The sequence below is a fragment of the Scomber scombrus genome, chromosome 14, assembly GCF_963691925.1.
Source record: "Scomber scombrus chromosome 14, fScoSco1.1, whole genome shotgun sequence".
Classification (NCBI taxonomy): Eukaryota; Metazoa; Chordata; class Actinopteri; order Scombriformes; family Scombridae; genus Scomber; species Scomber scombrus.
In genome coordinates, this window is record NC_084983.1 from 15,345,014 (window position 1) to 15,363,218 (window position 18,205).

The 18,205-nt window shown below is 38.9% G+C and overlaps 1 protein-coding gene across 1 annotated transcript in view; it reads right to left on the reverse strand.

The window, feature by feature from the left end:
- Window positions 1-17,959, reverse strand: part of fryb (furry homolog b (Drosophila)) — a 35,441-nt gene extending 17,482 nt beyond the window's left edge. The window contains 31 exon segments of the mRNA XM_062432511.1: window positions 467-638; window positions 769-868; window positions 1,123-1,277; window positions 1,417-1,527; window positions 1,617-1,777; window positions 1,943-2,115; window positions 2,403-2,494; window positions 2,871-2,928; window positions 3,702-3,826; window positions 4,135-4,324; window positions 4,533-4,792; window positions 4,923-5,009; window positions 5,279-5,443; window positions 5,540-5,686; window positions 6,057-6,183; window positions 6,328-6,435; window positions 6,627-6,759; window positions 6,843-7,014; window positions 7,677-7,763; window positions 8,371-8,479; window positions 8,904-9,007; window positions 9,604-9,705; window positions 12,006-12,104; window positions 12,204-12,296; window positions 12,641-12,809; window positions 14,274-14,354; window positions 14,458-14,537; window positions 15,275-15,365; window positions 15,843-15,982; window positions 16,122-16,175; window positions 17,825-17,959. Coding sequence (XP_062288495.1) covers window positions 467-638; window positions 769-868; window positions 1,123-1,277; window positions 1,417-1,527; window positions 1,617-1,777; window positions 1,943-2,115; window positions 2,403-2,494; window positions 2,871-2,928; window positions 3,702-3,826; window positions 4,135-4,324; window positions 4,533-4,792; window positions 4,923-5,009; window positions 5,279-5,443; window positions 5,540-5,686; window positions 6,057-6,183; window positions 6,328-6,435; window positions 6,627-6,759; window positions 6,843-7,014; window positions 7,677-7,763; window positions 8,371-8,479; window positions 8,904-9,007; window positions 9,604-9,705; window positions 12,006-12,104; window positions 12,204-12,296; window positions 12,641-12,809; window positions 14,274-14,354; window positions 14,458-14,537; window positions 15,275-15,365; window positions 15,843-15,982; window positions 16,122-16,175; window positions 17,825-17,944 — 3,865 coding nt within the window. The 5' untranslated portion in view covers window positions 17,945-17,959.
- Window positions 17,960-18,205: the final 246 nt, after the last annotated feature.

Consider the following 18,205-nt stretch of genomic DNA (forward strand, 5'->3'; position numbering starts at 1 on the left):
ATTTGTTTATCTGTTTAATTTATTTTATTTTATTTCTTTTGAGTCTGTATCAGACCAATATGTTTGATTATTTAGATACGGTAATAAGTAAATATAAATAACAATTAGGATTAAAATACATACATAAATAAGATATAAACACACAGGAAAGAAATAAATAATAAATAGTTGAATTATAAATTGGAGAAGGGGTAGATTCAATAAGCGAATGCTTCTTCCTACTCCTTTTCAAACATGTTTAATCAATGTTGTTTTCCTTGTTTTGTGCGTTTGACTGTTGTTTTCTGTTATGTAAGATACATATATTTATATCTTTTCTTTGTTTTTGTTTTTCTACATGTTTGAAATAAAGCCTTCATTCATTCACCTTTCTTGTATGGATATTTTTCCATTATGCTTTGCAACACAGTGTTCCACAAACAAACTGACTGCATAAACTGTGTACAGATTCACCCTCAGTATTTACCCGAGAAGAGAGGCAGAGTGAGCTCTGGGTACATGCTGGCCAGCTGGATGGAGAGTTGAGACAAGTTGACGCTGTACAGGGGAGGCAGGGGGCCATGTGTGCCATACAGAATGTTACCAGGCTTTTGCTCCACCATTCGCTTAGAGTACGCACACAGCTTAGACTCCAGGACCTGCACATAAATATTATGTATTCTTTACATTCAAAATGCATTGTCACTGCTTGCATTATCTTTTTGAAGAATAAATATTCATCATTGGAACTGCGCTTTTGTCTTCTGTGTGCTGTATATGTGTATGTACCTGCATCAACTGCATGGAAATCTCATATATTTCCCTGCTGGTGTCTGAAGCCTTGAACAGCACCAAATTGAGCAACGTCACTAGGTCACATGGGTAATTTCTGGCAAAAAAAGTTGAAATGGTCATTAGTTGCTGTTTACAAAGACAACTAACTAAATAAATGTTAACTGACATTTGGACCCAAGCAAAGGGAACAGTATCACATTTTAACAAAACAATGTCATGTATGTACATTGTAGTAACTGGCCTTACATTGTTAAAAAAAACATTTTCAGCATGCTGCATAAGCAATTCTCAATATGTTATTTTAGTAATAATAATGATGTGACAATGTATTTATTGTCTGTTCCCCACCTGTTACCACAGACAGTGGCGATGGCCTTGAAGCATCCAGACGCCAACTGATACGATCCAGTGAAGCAGCGGTCCACAGCCCAGCTGAACAGGTTGATTTGGTCTGGGTTCAGTTCTAAGAGCAGGATCACCACCTCACACCCCAGACGGTGCACCTAGGGCAATGACGTTTTAAACACAATTAGAAAACAGCAAAAAATGAGTAGAACAAAATACAAGAAAAATAAGATAAGTGAAATAAGAAGTGAAAAAGCCTTCTTTATATGTATAGTCAACATTTCGAACTTGACCTACCCGTATGTCATGGCATGCCAAGATGTTATCAAGCCATTTGTAGAGATAGCCATCAGTAGAGAGTCCCACATTGTCAAAAACTGGACCACAGCACAAAACTGCTGACATGGCCTAGGGGACAACGGTTAAGTAGAGTCATCGCTAATGTTTCTGTAGAATACAATAAAAGGAAAAAAAACAAAACAGTGGGCACTGCTTACCTTGAGAGCACAGTACTGGTACCGAGTGATCTGGTGGTTGCGGTCGCTGTAACGATCAAGCGGAGTAAACATGACACTGAAGGGTCCGGCCCATTGGCTGAAGAGGATGAAGAGATGGTGTCTCAGTGACTGCTGAGGGAAGAGGAAGCGTCTGTGGTGGACTGTGCATATTAAGTACGAGGGTGAGAGAGAGACATGGATGGTCAAAATAGTATACAGACGTCCATATGAACATTTCAATTTACATTATAATATATGAACATTTGTTCTGAGACCAATATATTATTAAAAAAATAGTATCATAAAAAAGTAATAAAAAGATTTACCAGGAACACACTGGATGAGATTGGCCACCATCCCACTGAAGTGGGCTCTGATGTCTTTAAGCACGTCCAGCTCCTTCTCATTCTCAGCCTCCAGAAGCATCCGGGTTAGGTCCACATACTCAAGGAACAAGGCACCCAATGCCAGGGAATCACGCTCCAGTGCTCCATTAGTGCTACAGAGGAGGAGAAGGAAATCTAACTTTAGTAATCACAGAGATCATGTTTTATTAGCAGGTGAGAAATCACAAAAGGAGGCTAGTGAGAGAAAGTTTTAACAATAAAATGACTGATGGATTGTAGCTCCCTCAACAAACATACATATATATCTACAAGCAAAAGCACAATTTATTACATTATAATGCATAAGCCCAAACAGCAGAAGTATTTGCTGTATATAGTACAGAGAAAACCAAAACCAAAACAACTACGGGGCACAATGTTGAATAAATGTGTGTTCTACCTGTCACTGATAACTCCTGCATTTGCTAGCAGTTCAAAGATCCTCAGCAGCTGCAGCCGGAGAAGATCCCTCCTCTCTCTGCGCTTCTTGTTCTGAAAGTAATCGACACAAACAGGTCTTCAGCTTACTGCTATACTGAAACACAATGTCTCAAATAGACTCAGTAAATTCTGCTGTTGTAATTCAAACAGTGTTAATACTGAAATATATATATATGTTTTGTTTATATCTGTATAACCTTAGCATTTACATTAGGAGTTTTTTAGATTAACATTTATTGTAATAAATAACAATAACTATGTATCACCATACACCTTTACACAATATTAACTAGTGAATCTGGAGTAACATTATACTGAATCTATATTAAATATAGTATATTTTCCAGATTTCCTGTCTGGAATCAATAAAGTTAATCTGATCCTGTTTCAGTGCTACTATCAGTTTCCATCTATGTGTTAGTGTTACCTCAGGCCTACGTTCCAGTGCTTCCTTCATCAACGGATGGAGTTCTTCCACCAGCTCCCTGTATAAACACAGGATAAGAAGGGGTAAAAAAAACCATCAACTGATTGCTTCATTGCTGAATAAGACCGATCGTCTTTCCTTGTAGATGGATGACGGTTTGATATAACAGAACAGAATGGTTTGTAACGGACATCTATCTTGTGCAACCCAAATGTCACGTGTCCTAAAGCCACTAATCCTCAAATACAGTAATGTTAGAGAAATTTGTCTGGGGAGACCTTAATCTCTTTAATAACAATGAGTGCCCTTTTAGAAAACATTTAAGGTTAAAAATAGTTGATCTCTCCCATGGACAATGGAACCTCTGTCCTTTGAAAAATGTGATACATCTCCGTCCCTCTAAGAATTCCTTTCCTACATCAGTGACTCTGTTTTGTTTTTCTTCACAGGATGTCAGAGAGGCATGCGGCTCATCTCAGTTACGAAGAGAATGTGCAGATAGATGGGAATAAGTAATTTGAGAGGGGAGCGTAAAATAACTAATGAACCACGTCTTTCTTATGTTAGAGATAAGGAACAAATCTAGCACATCATCCATTTTCTATTGTAATCCAAATATATCTAGTTGTCATTCAAGCTTTATGTGATTATTTTCTATCAAAGCAAAAGCTTACGTCAAAGAACAACTCTGTTATTATTCTTGAACATTCATCTGAGGTTTATGTGGCACTCATAATTGGTAAAAACAATATTTAACACTTGACTTAAGTCTGACTTTCATGATGTGAGCTATGTGTAATGTTGCATTTATGTATGATCCTGTTCCATTACCTGAAGACGAGAGCATTTGTGCATCCAAAGCCCAACACCAGAGACTCTGTGATCTCCAGACTCTCAGCTCTCATCAGAGGGACCAGCTGTTTTAAAAGCCAAGCTACTGAGGGAGTGCCTATCACCTGTGTGATAATAAAATATAAAAACACAAATTAACAAAGATGAACACATACAAAAACATCAAATATTCATACCCGTGGGCATTTAACAACCTTCAACTGATCCAAAATTTACAAAAGTCTTGGATTGGTCAATATCAGATAGACTTCATGCTATGACAGTGTCAATATGAATCTGTATATCTCTGAATATTTTCCCTGACTATTTGTGCCATTCCAACACTTAAAAATCTGGAAACTATTAACTCATCCCATATATTTCTAGTTCCTCAGATCTGATATGAACTATACTTTCACACAACAAAAAACACCTTGTTGTCATAGGTGATGCTGCCATCGGGTGTGGTGGCAGTAATTTCTGGTGTGGAAGCTCTAAGGTGGCCGGGTGACATGATGCTTGGCTTAGCCACACCGAGACACAAGATCAGATAGTTGCGCCACAGAGAGATGTAGCTGTCACTGGAGCCGGCCGTGCTGGTTTTCTTGGCGTTAACTGGGCTGCTGTAGAAAGACGGGTGACGAAGGAGAAGGTGTAGTTGGTCAGATATGTTAACCTTTCATTGACTTGTATCATTCGTTGAATGAGATCCATGATCAGTTCTATTGCCATAAACATTTTTAGGGTAGTCTTTGGTTTTGTTTGTTATTTTGGTTATTCAATTAACATTTAAATGCCTAAAAAACAATAAATGATTGTGTGTTCATCTACTTGGGGTCAACCAGTGGCAGTAGCAGCTGTAGCCGTGTGAAAACGTAGGGCCAGGCGTATCCCAGAGCAGTGGGGCAGTGTTTGGGCAGATGCTCTTGCCGCAAGAAGATGTGCAGACAGAGCACCCAGGGGTCCTTTAAGCACTGGGCAAAGATCCAGACGTGGCTCGGGCTCTTCACGTCATAGGAGCTGCTCACCAGACGAGCCGTCCACTCCACTAGCCACTGCAGGTCAACATGGTGGCTGAGCGGTAAGGTGGACTGAGGGAAGGAGGAGGAGAAGATGAATTTAAGGAGTGATGTGAAAGGATGTATTATAAATAATTGATCAGACGTTCTGTGCTGAGGAGTATAAAACCAAATAATACACTCTCATCACAAATACACTTACCGAGTCAGAGACAGCCACATGAACAAAACTGTCCATTACAGCTGGGCTCAGCTGGTCCATGACCTCTATCATGGGTTTGTCATCGTCCTGGAGGGGAAGACATTTATAGAGGCAGCTATTTTTATAACCGCGTCATACAATGTGAGAGAATTCACATGCTGCATATTCTGTATCGCTAATCACGGTCAGATTGCTTTCCTTCTGTCCCGCTGTTTTCATATTTCCATCCTTCCCCCAACCAAATGCCTGTTTCTCTTTGGTAACATTTTTCTTTAAATCTGCTTTGTCAGGCGCTTAAAATCTACAGGAGTGTTTAAAAAGTGAGAGAAGCTGATAAATAGTTTCTTGTGCTGTACCTCAGCATGTCCTAGAGCTGTGAAGAGGCAGCGTATTTCTCTTAACACACCGACTGCCAGCTTCCTCGTGCTGATCTGACACGAGCAGAGGAGCAGCAGAGCCAAGCCCTCGACTGCATGGAGCACAGAGCAATGAGGGCTTCGCTCTGGGAGTCTGGGACTGGCCTGATGAAGACAGCAGACAAAGGGAAGATACGTTAGTAAAAAATAATTTTAGAATCCAAAGAACAACAAATACATCTGCATTTCATCTTGTTTGACATGTGATTAAACATGTAGATAAACTCTGCAAACCTCAACTCCACCTCGCACCTTCCCCTGGAGCTGCAGAGCTAACCTCCACTGTGTGAGCAGCTGCAGTAGAAGCTTCACAGATGCATCCTGCAAACCCTGATGGGTGTCTTGGACCTGGAAGATTGTGGAGAAGAACACTTAAAGAACAGCTGCAACTGCTGGTACATGCTTTTAATTCAGATAGGAAAACATTTTTGACTTCTGCTTCCTGTAGCAGAAATGTTCATTTTCAAGGATAAGCTACATCAATATATTTATATCATTAACCATGGAGAGAGATAACTAGAGGTAATGTTTTATGTCTTTTAGTTAAAACAATTCATATGCACATAAAAAAGAAGCACACAAAGGGGTGTGGTAGCAACCTGCTTTGAGGGAGACAGTTTTGTATTTACATGAGTCAATCTGAACTGCATGAAAGAAGTGATTAATGTGATTCTAAATAATTGAAAATAGATAATAATGACCGTAAGGTCAGGTTTACCTCACGCAAAAGGAAATGTGTATAACCAAACAAAACGTCTTCCCTCCAGTCTGAGAAATCAAGTAACAGGCTCTGCAAGGAGTTCTGAGAAATTAGACGAAGTTCATCGTCCATGTGCACCGTAAGTCTGAGGAATAGATGACAACATATGAACAAAGCTGAATGAACATCGCTGACAGATATAAAAAAACAAATTAACCAAATTAAGTTGTACGACTTCACTGGCAGAAAGCTCCAACACAGTTCAAAATGTATTAAAAAAATGACTCACCGTGAGAGCAGGTCAATGAGCTCAGGTTTGGACATGCCATCAGGAAGGATACGAGGAATGGCAGCCACACATGTCCTGAACAGGTCGATTTTAGGCTTCCTCTCACCACTGTCAAAGACGGAGTAGGATGTTAAACATGCTATCACTTATTCAGAAGACAATCTACTTGAAAAAGGAAATTTGGCTAATAAATTTCATATTTGTAAAAGTGATCATTTGTCAGGCCTTGTACCAAAAGCTCAGTCACTAAAACAGCCTTAAGAGTGGGAAATCAGTTGCTGCTCTTTGTAGTTACATACGTGATCATGTCCTCTGGTTCTTTGTTGAGCATCTGGACGCTGGTGAGCATCATGCAACGACCCACCTCCTTGTCCAAGTGTCTGAGGATGTTGTCCAGAGCCTTTCGCACCTGGGAGTAGTACAAGGACATGCCTGTGGAGAAAAGAGAGATGATAACACAGAGTTAGAGATGACATACAAATTAAACTAGCTCTCATGCCTGCAGACACACAGACCTATTAGTTTGGCCTCCTCTTCAGTAAGAGTCTTGCTGAGATAAGTTTTCTTCTTCTTAAGAGAGTTTCCAGAGGGTAGAGTGGCTCCTGTGTTGGGCATTGGAGGCTCGCCGTCCTTCTGTTGCAGAGCATCTGCTATCACCAGGAACGCCCGCAGACCTATGTTCATACGCTGGGACACAGATAAAGTGCAGCAAGTTCACTCTATGCCACAAAGTCTGTTTATCAAGAGCAATGGCTAATTTGTTGCAGGATTTGAGTAAATGCATATGCTTGAAGATACATGACAGATTCCATCCTATTTAAATGTTTATTTTGGATGATAAAAACATGAATTGCTACTCAATAAAGGAAATACTTTTCTTAATTAGAAGTGATCTTACAATATTTGTAATTTAAGTAGCTAAACAATGTAATCTTTCTACAATTATATGTGTGTTATGAATGATTTATATGATCTCACAATCCTAAAGCCTTAATTGTAAACTGATCCAGAGCTTAATGTAAAATGATCCAGAGCACACTCACAATTTTGGTTGATTGTTTATAATGTCTGATTTGTTATTGTTCCTATGACCAGAATGCAGTTATCACATTGCATAAGCTAAACCCTAACTACATCACTTAACAACATCTGAAATGTTGTTTATTCAGTCCACTGGTGCATTTCATTTCAACGCTCCAGCAGAGATACTGTTCTTTACCTGCCTCGCTCACTGAGAGAGAAAAAAAAACCCCTGGAATGCTCATCCTTGTAACATGCCCAAGAGATAAACTGTTGATCTGTGTGTAATTGTGTGCACATGACTGAATGGCTGTGTATACTTTCGTTACCTCTGGGTTGAGACTGAAGGCCTTGGCGGGTTTCCCGACACTCAGCAGGTCAAATATGATCTCTTTCATAGCGAAATCCAGTCTCTCCTGAACAGAGGACAAACATACCGGTGTGACAGGTTTTCAGAGTTAATGCAGTGTGAGGCAGTAGGTATGTCTGTTGTCATCAATAATGCAATAATGAGAATTTTTAATCATGTCACTGCTTAAAGGAAAAATTATTTATCGATATCTGAGTTATTTACACTGAGGTCAAGAGGCATTAAAATCAGTTCTGAATGCCAAACATGCTGTTAAAGAGCCATGAATCTGTGCACTTTGACAATGTTTCAGTGAGTTTTAAAACATCTCCCCCTCATACAGCCTCTAGATGAAATGTAATCAATTTTGTTAACGGATACTGGTGAAATGTAAGTCCATTCTTAGTAATCCTGTATTATCAGAGCAACTGTGGGAGCAGGTATTAAAATAATATTTTTTTTAGCTTTTGACCAGTTTCTGCAATTGTGTCAACTAGGAATTTTGGATTAATAAGTGTTTGTTTTTCTCAGTGATAGCAGAGACGAGCACAGAATAAATATTGGCAAATTGTTGGCTTTGCACAAAGTTTACAAAACAGACCCCGCTTCATTTCTCATGTGTTTATCTTAAAGCAGTGAGCATGTTAGTGTATTTATGCGAGTGTCATACACACCTGTGCAATAAACTGGATAATCTTGACAAAAATATTAAGGGGCATGTCTCTGGGCACAACACTACGACTCCCTTTGGGGAAAAGCGTGGAGGTGATTGACGTCAGACGACTGTGAAAAGAACAAGTGAGACGGCAAAGAGGAGACACAGTAAGCCTGAGTAAAATCATTGTATCACCTACAACAATAACAAATTATTACTACATCAGCTTTAACAAACAAGCACAATTACCAAAATAAATCATCAACATCACAATAGAAAGAGAGATAAACTGCTCAGCACTTTCCAGGTTTTAGAACTGGGTTGTGTTCCAAAGTAAATCTGCTAAAGTTATGTGTATGTGTGTATATATATGTGTGTGTGTGTGTGTGTGTGTGTGTGTGTGTGTGTGTACAGCTAAAATATTTGCTGGCAGGATTGTATTGTCTATGTCTATGTATTGTCATTTGTTCATGATAATTGAAAAGAAATATATTTTGACAATGACAGATTAATGGTACAGTTTTAACATATTATAACTTATGTTGCTGTTACCTTTGTGTTCCAGTGTTGCTCTCACACTTTATTCGGATCATGTAAACCCAGAGCAGGCGGTACAGTGATTCCAGAGCCACACGTGCCATCTTGGGATCTTTATTCTGCATTCACAAACGTGCAGAACAAAATGAATTCTAAACAGCTGTGTTTCATCAGGTACAGTTTCTCACATACCTCCACCTGACAAAAAATGCTTTGCACAGTTTAACTCTCAACCTAAAAGGCAAACAAGACTTTTGAGAGAAAAGCAACACTACCCCGCCAAGCATTCCTCACATACTGTACCTTATGGACATGTGATAATGCACTCGATCCAGTACATACGTTGTTTTCCAGCAATAACATCATGATGATGAATCAAACTTTAAATAGAAGTCTTTATGAGCCCACATTAATCACTGCATTCTTTACTTGCAGCGTTTCCCTCAAGGCAATACATACTGATGCCGGATTTTATTGTTGCTGGTAGTGCTAGAGTTTGTTGTGTGAAGTTCTGTGTTGTGCGCGTGTACTCTTTGGCAGAATCATTCCCCCTGGGCAAACATTTATTGCAGACTGCATAGCGATTGTATGAGTGCTCCCATCAATCAACAACAGAGACATAATCTGGCTGGTCCCAGACACTCCTTGTGATCCATGCAAATACACCCGACTACTGTAAGTCTTACATTTGCATTTTATAAACAGAAAGGCTGACCTTGAGGTTTGAGAGGCAGTTGTTGAGGAAAATGTGCCAGCGGCTAAGGAAGAACTGTTTCTGACTGACACACAGCAGGCAGGTCACCAGAGGATAGAGCGCCTGGGGAGGGGAGAGAAGACAGATGGGAGACATTTGCAACAGGCACTTTACATGAGAAGTGATTAAACGTCAGGTTAACCAAAGTTCATTGTTCATTGAATGTCATCCTTACCAGGTTTGACTGTACCATTTGTTATTCTGAAACTGTTTTTTTTTTTTAGTTACTTACTGTTCTTTTGCTTCTTTTTCCTGTTTTTCACTCAAATAAATTAACTTCTCAAGTACATCTGTACATGTTCAAGCCAAAATCTGCTCCAAAATATGTTAGTAGACAATGTGAGCAGCACACTGGCACTGTTTGTGGACAGGGACAAACAATCGGATGTCACTTCGATGGGGAAGTTGAGGTAACTTTGCAAACAGAGTGATCATAGCAGGCTGAAGCTCGGGCTTTTGATATCCAGGGAGCATTTTTACATGCATTCACCTTGTTCACCGCTACTTTGACCATGTTTATTATAGCCATCTGACATAATAACAATATAAAAATAACAGAAAATCTAAAAAAGCATGATATGTCCCCTTTAAAGAGGGTTAATCAAAATACATCTGAGAATCAATCACAATATTTTGGATTAAGCTTAATGTTTTTTCCACAATCATGTTCCAATTATTTCAGGCCATATAAATTCCTCATTAACCAGTTGTTTCTGAGTCACCTTCCTGCTCTTTGGAATCAAGTTAATTTTAAAGAGCTAATACAAGAACAGCCCACTGAACATTTGCTTGCTAATGGATTTCATGAGACAATTAAATGAAGTTGAACCCATTTGAGGAAAAATGGAACACTTGGGAACAAATTTTTCACTTTTATTTCATAGAAAATACTAAAGTAGCGTCAACATCTTATATATTATACATCAAAGCTTTCAGCGCAAGGTTCACATACAAGAATGTGAACTTGGTGTCTAATGTGACGTGTGAAGGGCCCTTTACACTCTGCATGCAGATCATTCTTGAACATGAATGCGTCGCTAATGATGAGTGTGAGTTCAGGTACACCCTTGTCATGAATGGTTTTAGACATTGTAGGTTTGAGGAATGCATTGGTTACCTGTCACTCCTTATCAAAGTGGGTATTTGTTATCTTCCTGTCTCCCATGTCAGTGTCTCCTCTAACTAAGGCACTCAGAATGTAAAAGAATAACAATTATGCACCACATTACTGTCATTCCTCTCATGTCTGTCCATTCTGCTCTGACATGGCAGCTTATTGTCTGCTCGTGTGAATGCCTGTGCATTGTTCGCTTGGAAAAAGTGAAAAAAAAATGAATGTTTGCAGGGAGGTGTGTCAAGTCTTTAGTGAAGCCTCAGTCTTGATTGTATGGGTGACCTGCAGTATTCGGGGAATTTATCATAGGAGGCATCCCTACTGGTTAAGTGACACGCTTGCAGCACTGAGAACATGAGTCTCAGCCAGAGGAACCCATGCACACAGCGCAAATTGCACATCAACAGCAACCAGCAATAATGCAACACAGCACCCTAATGTCATCTTCTATTATTCAGGGATTCAGTCAGCCAGCCGTGGAAACAAAAGGTGTACTGACATTTTGGAGACAACTAAGGGGAAACAGCACTGCTTAGCACAGCTCTGAAGGACTACAAAAACAATCTCAATTTAACCAAGACATTTATTTATTTTTTCCTCTGATATTCTTAAAACCTGTGGATAAGCTGAGAGTCTAATAACAATATTTCAATGTACACCAACTTGTTCCAAGAATCTTCTAGAAAATTAGTGTATGCATCTTGAAACAAGAAAGATTAAACCACTAAAACAGGCTTCTGAAAACACTTGAAAGAAATTGCTCACTTTAAGGAAATAAGACATTAAGTTAAATTACAATGATTTGAAAGAAAGGATTAAAGAAGAAACTGGTACTAACAGAGCATCTCTCTCAGAACTGGTTCTGTCATTTCCTTTATATTCATTGTTAAAACTTTTAGGCCGTGGTAAAGAGATGTTTTTGACCTGACAATTAAACAGTGTTGTTTTATTGCATGCATGTTTATGTGCCACCACTACCTTAATACGGGAGATATACTGCATCTAATTTGGAGATTCCCCCTCCCTGCTTCACTGCTGTGGGCAAATACTGCCCATCTGGTACGTTTTCAAAAACTATCCTGTGTACTGCTCACTGCACTCCAGTCTCGTTCCCATGAAGATAAAAGCCCATATGTTGGAGAGTTACAGTAAGTGCTTTCACCAATTGCTGATAATGGAGAGGAAATGAACAGAGATGAGCAGTGAAGAACACAGAATAAAGGTTTCCTTTTATTCCTACCAAACTTACCAAAGAGTGTTTCTTCCTAGAGGACAGGTCCAGCGTGGTATCGTACAAACTCTCTACAAAATTTCGTAGACACGGTACATTCACCTCATTCTTCACAGTCTGGTAGGGAGGAAAGATGATCATGTGAAAGTTAGGTCTCTTTATATTTTCCTTTACTATACATTACTTAGACTGAGCTTTAAATTAAAATGCACTTACAGCAGCAACAGGTACAAGTATCTCCACAAAGAGCCCGGCTAATGAGTGTTTAATGTCTTTATCCTTCACTTCCAAGAAATACTGTGCACATTCCTGAAGACAGGAGAGAGAGAACATCAGAGGCAGCGAGAGAAAGAATTTATATTCATGATCTTTTAGTGAATGCAAAGTCACGGGTTCGAATAATGATTCATAATGAGGGATGGAAATAAGGAACATTCTCACGACAGCAATCCCCATCAAAGGGGCAATAAATAATGCACTTAACCCCCAATTACCTCTGTGTAACTTCTCGGTAGACAATAAGATGACTCTATGATTGCAATAAACTGTTTCCAGACATGAACATACGTAGAAAAAGAGTTTGTCTGTCTCTCTGAGAGTCCTACACCGCTCCCTTTATTGTTGTTGACATACAAATGACAGATAGTGTCTACCTGCATGAACTGGAAGGAGGCTTCAAAGTCTTCCACCGGGTACATTTTAATGCGGAAGAACTTGAGTCCCATAATGAGGCTGATGGTGGACTGGATGACGTAGGGGCTCTGCTCTTTTTGTCTCAGCTCCTTCAGCTCAGAGATGAACTTCTTCCTCACTGCTGGGAACCTGCATAAAAAATGGCGAACAGATGTGAACAGTTGCAATTTAATGAATGTTTTCATATCCAGGACTAGGCAGAGCAGTGGCATGCTTAATGGAATTACTTTTTAATATTGTGTCATGATTAGATAACTAGATAACCTTTTTTTTTTAAATAATTATTGATATCTCTCACTTCTCTGTTCATCTGTTTCCTTGTATGTGTCTATTCTTGTGTGTGTGATTGTGGATGTACCCATGAAGCACATAGATTTTACCAAAAGTGCTCTGCCGGTCTATATTTAGAATGGCATCTGGAGGGGTGATGTGGAGGGAATGTGTGTGTGTTTGTGCGCGTGCACTTGTTCGTATGTGTCTGCATTTTTTTAGGGTTTGCCACAGCAGTTGAATAAGTGAAACAGTCATCAACCTTCTGTTGAACACTGGGTGTTTAAATAAGACGCACATAAATGCAGATAATGTCGAGAATAAAGTATGTGCTCAGATTGTTTATGCAAGTGAATGTTCAACTCTTTCATATTCCTGTGTGTAAATAATGTACTACACATAAATACTGCTTAAAAAGGTAATTTATTAACCAAATATTAGAGTCCTTAAAGAAACTTAGAAGTCAACAAGAAAATGAAATCAAGTGGAAAAAAACACCATTCAAAAGACAGGAGAGTCCACATTTTCTAAACTAGATTTAGTATCTCAGAGTATTGACTTTGACCCATTATCAGATCAATGGCTGTGATAAATGATGTCATGGCTCAGCTGGTATGTGTATGTGTATGTGTGTGTGTGTGTGTGTGTGTGTGTGTGTGTGTGTGTGTGTGTGTGTGTGTGTGTGTGTGTTTGAGCTGCCCAGTGAACCCACACATCCTCCATCACAGTAATAACCTCCTGGAAAATGGTAACAGTGCTCATCTCTCATCAAACACAACATTACACAGACAGAGGACCATCATCACCATATGGAGTGTCATTTTTCTGCTGATGGAAACAGTGGGCCAGAGTTTGTAATTGCTGTTGCTGCTGAAAATGGGGTCAATGGGAGGACAGGTAGCTACTGTAACTATACATTCAATTTTCCACCCTGACGAATCAGCCCGCAGATGCCACATGACCTGGATTAGAATTCTGTCTTCACTGCAAGATAATAATTTTATTCAGAAATAAATGTTTAAACATTTATAACTGCAGTCACATCTGAAATAAAAGCAGTTGTAGCATTAACTTATTTTAAAAGCCTGTAAGTCATTATGTTTTTTCTGTCAAAATTACTTTATATTGAATGAGCTTCAGATAACGTGTTTCTAGAAGAATTCACTTCTGTGACAAATTGGAGATGAGCCAAATTTACACCAAATAATCCATGCTATTTGAATGACGACAGGTACAATTGACTTACTTTAGATATACAAACATATAATGTGTACGCACTCACAAGCACACATGCAGTATAAACATTAATTTGTACTAGCGTACCTGGACTGAGCCACGACTCCCACTACCTCAGCATAGAGGTCAGCCACTATGTGCATATTGCCTGTGTTGGGTCCAAGATACCTAAAAAAAACAGTAAAGACAAAAAATTATAATATTTACCATGTATAGTGCCGTATCGTATAATAGAAAATTAGTTAGAGTTATAACATGTCATCATTCTTACCCTTCCTTATATCTGAAGTGCTTGAAGGCCAGGTTTATAACTTCTTGGATGAGTCCATCCAAAAGAGGATGAAGGGGGATCTGGGATGAAAGAGAAAGTTAAGTAAAAACTTTTAATAACAATTAACAATTATCATTTAATCAAACAATTAGGTACATTTTAACTGAGCTGTTTGAAGTTTGAAGTTTGAATACAAAAACCAAATATACCATTTTTTTAAAAAAGTATACTTTCAGATATTCCCCAAGTCAAGCCTAGCTTTTAGCATGTGTTTGTGTTTGTTTTTTGCTTGTTTTGCCTTGTCTGTTTTTTCCCTTTGTTTTGGGTTGCAGGGATGAAGGGTAAGGTGGGGGAGGTATAGTTATTGTAAAGTTGAGAGTATAAAAACAAAAAACACAAGCAATATTTCCTAATAAAAGTTGCTCTTCATTCTTCCTATTTTGCCCACACACAACGCACTGGGAAGCTGCATTGTATTTTCTTTAATCCATGACTAGATCAAACACAAGTAGATGACATTTGTTTTAATTTAGCTGTGGTTTCAAATGACTGGGCTGGGGAACACTGCATCTGGATGACTGATTTCAAGTGTGTTGTTAATCATAGAAAAACATTTTAACATTTGAATTTCCTGTGATTGTTTAAACTCCATTGCCTTGTTATTCAGGCATCTGTATTGAAAGATTAAATTATCTATGGCTCTTTGTATCCTTGTTTTTTTTGTTTTAAATACTGATACTTAGGACACACTTTCCTCTTTTAAAAGTTAAATGCACAATAATACATATGAGGAGATAAAAACACAGTTGAGACTCACCTGTTTCAAAACTTCTATAAGCACTAGAGAGAAGATGAAGTCTATTGCCAGATCCCGCCGCTCCAGTAAGTAGTCCTTTTGTTGCTCATCACTGAGCCAGACAGACAGAGATAGACAGACAGGCATTAATTGTGATGATCAGAGTCAGCAGTGTGGATACTGTGTGAGGCCCCAGGTGCACACTCTTGTTCTTGCCTTTGTACTTGGCTTACATATGTGTCACACATGAGATATTGCTTTTATTGAATTTCCATTAATAAATGAATTGTAGGCACCATCTGGCCCACTATGTAACTGTTTACTCAGTGTTTGTTTCAGATTTGAGGACGAGCTTCTGCACAGAGGACAATTTAATCCGTTCTCGATTAAGTGTAGCGATGTGCAGTTTAATTGTGAATTTTGTCAATGGAAGTCAAGTTTTATACTTTTAATTTTGCTGCTGTAAGTGTGGCAAGATCAGAGGGCTCTATGTAAATAAACTTTTTCTGTCTCATAAATCTATTTCAACCTCTCAGATGGATGCCAAAAAAAGCTCTAAATTGACAGGGTGTGTGGTTTGTGCTCTCACTTTTTAGACTTGGTGTTGGCCCGGGGTCGATATTCATGGGACTCGTCTTCCAGGCCGTTCTGCCTCTTGTACCAGTCGAACAGAGTCTTCAGTATAGATGGCAGGCAGTACTCTGCTAAAGAACTCATAGTGCTGATCAACTGCACCAGAGCAGTGAGCAAGAGAGAAAGTAAGGAATGAGAGGTTAATCCCCTTCCCCAAAAATAAGATAGATTTGGATGACAGAGAAAAAAGGGGCATCAGATATTGGGATGATGTGTCCATGTCAGATACACACACCTGGTCGAACTGTGTGTCCTCTCCTCTCTGTAGAGATTTGTTAAGCGGCTTCTCCTGTTACATAAGAGAGAAGACAGAGGGGAAATATTTAGAAGACACAAGATCAGGGAGACATTTTGAAAACCTAGTATTACACTAGGTGCTTTAGGAATCAACCATGATATGATCCTTTCATAAAACATAAAAACTATCAGATAAAAAGCCAAACTTTATGGATTGTGCTCTGAAATGTGGATTTCTATCAGTTTTTTGTCACGCTTTGTCAGTAAAACTAAAATGTAACATAAGAAACTTGATGGTTAGGTTGCAGTGCATCACGCATACAGTATTTGGTTACACCTGCTCCTGTAGGCAACAAAATGCAAATATGTGAATCCAAGGCATCTACATGGCCACACATGTCTTCATCTGTTTGAATCCAAGCAGCTTGGATGGGTAGGTAGCTACGGGTCAGAACATTGAATCCAATGCAGAAGTGACTTAAACCTGCATTCTTGCTAATGGCCAGCAAAAAGAAGTCAGATTGTATAAAATTCTATGAGAAAATTACCCTACTTCGCACTTGATTAAAAAATGTTCTACTGAGTTTATGGTCTAAATCGCAAGACTTTTTCAATACAGCACAATGTTCATTTTGTAAGTTAAATAATAAATAGGAGTTAACTAGATGATACAGCAGTGTATGCTTTAGGATGTGTATGAAAAGACCCACTAAGAAGTCAGCTGGTCAGTTTTATCAGTAAGTATATTTTGTTTTAATGGTTTTAAGCCAGATATTCGGCATTACCATAATCCATCATAGACTATAAATGCACTGTGCTAACCAAGCTAGCAGCTAGTGCTAGGGTCAGCTCCACCGTACCGTCCAAATATGGTCACTTCTGGCCACAAAACTCCAATGATCGAATTGTTGCCATCATGGTGACTTTGTCTATACTTTTTATAGTTGTTTGAATGTAACATTTTCATTTTGTGCTTGAGGAGACTAAAAGTGTTCCATACAAATTGGAATTTTTAATAAACAAAAAAGTTGATTAATATGTGATGTAACTAACTTTTTGTAGCTAACTGTGAGATACAACAAGAAGAGCTACTTATTTCTAAAAAACTGTGGTATTAACCAATCAAGTCTGTAATATATATATATATATATATTACAGACTTGATTGTTTTTAGTTTTTTTAATGGTTTTCAAATTTAGGAGAACAGAGAAAGTGGAAAAATTAGCTCTGTGGCATTACAGAATAAAACATGTCAAATACTGGTCTTCTGAGTGCAGGCTGTGTATTTTACATAGATTTCCTACAAAGTTTAGCTAAGGTGAAATACTGCCTACAGGTGTGAATGTTTTAGTGATGTGCTGTGCTAGGTTGTCATTTGTCTAGAGCAAGCTGGGATATGCTCCACTCACCGTATCCCTGGAGAGAAAAAGATACTGAAAAAGTGTTAAGCCTGTTGTAAATTAGATTATATCATGAATAAGCTATGATGCTGAGTATATACTGTTTTGCAGAGAGGCACATTGGAGGCATCAATTCCTCTGCATAATAAAACAAAAGTCAGCATATACTGTCATAAAAAGGCACTCCGGATAACACAGTCAGATAAAATGTCCGAAATGACCTAAATGATGTTGTAACCTGAGAGAGCGGATGGAAAAATAGAGACAAAACCAGATGAGAAATCGATGCAAAGTCACTCACCAGCGGTTCGGCCATGATGATGCGAATCTTGCGTTCAGAAAGCAAGGTGAAGTTGGCGAACAGGCTCTTTAGGACGAACTCGCCCGGCTTACTCTCAGGGTCCACGTTGACGGGCGCCATGACGACAGGACCCTTCCTCTCTCCCAAAGTTCCACTGACTGGCGGGATGGGTGGCTTCAGTCCCACTGGAGAGGCTGAGAAGGGGTCAAGACAGGTCAGTCAGTCAGGGGTTGTGTATGTTTTTTCTACAAAACAGCTGCTACACCTACTTCTGTGATTGTGATGTTGTGGTGTATAAGAATGAACACAATTTATCCACATCAGAATCACGTCACTCTGTTTTCTCTCCAGCTGTCTGTTAAATTAAAACTCCTCCGCCAT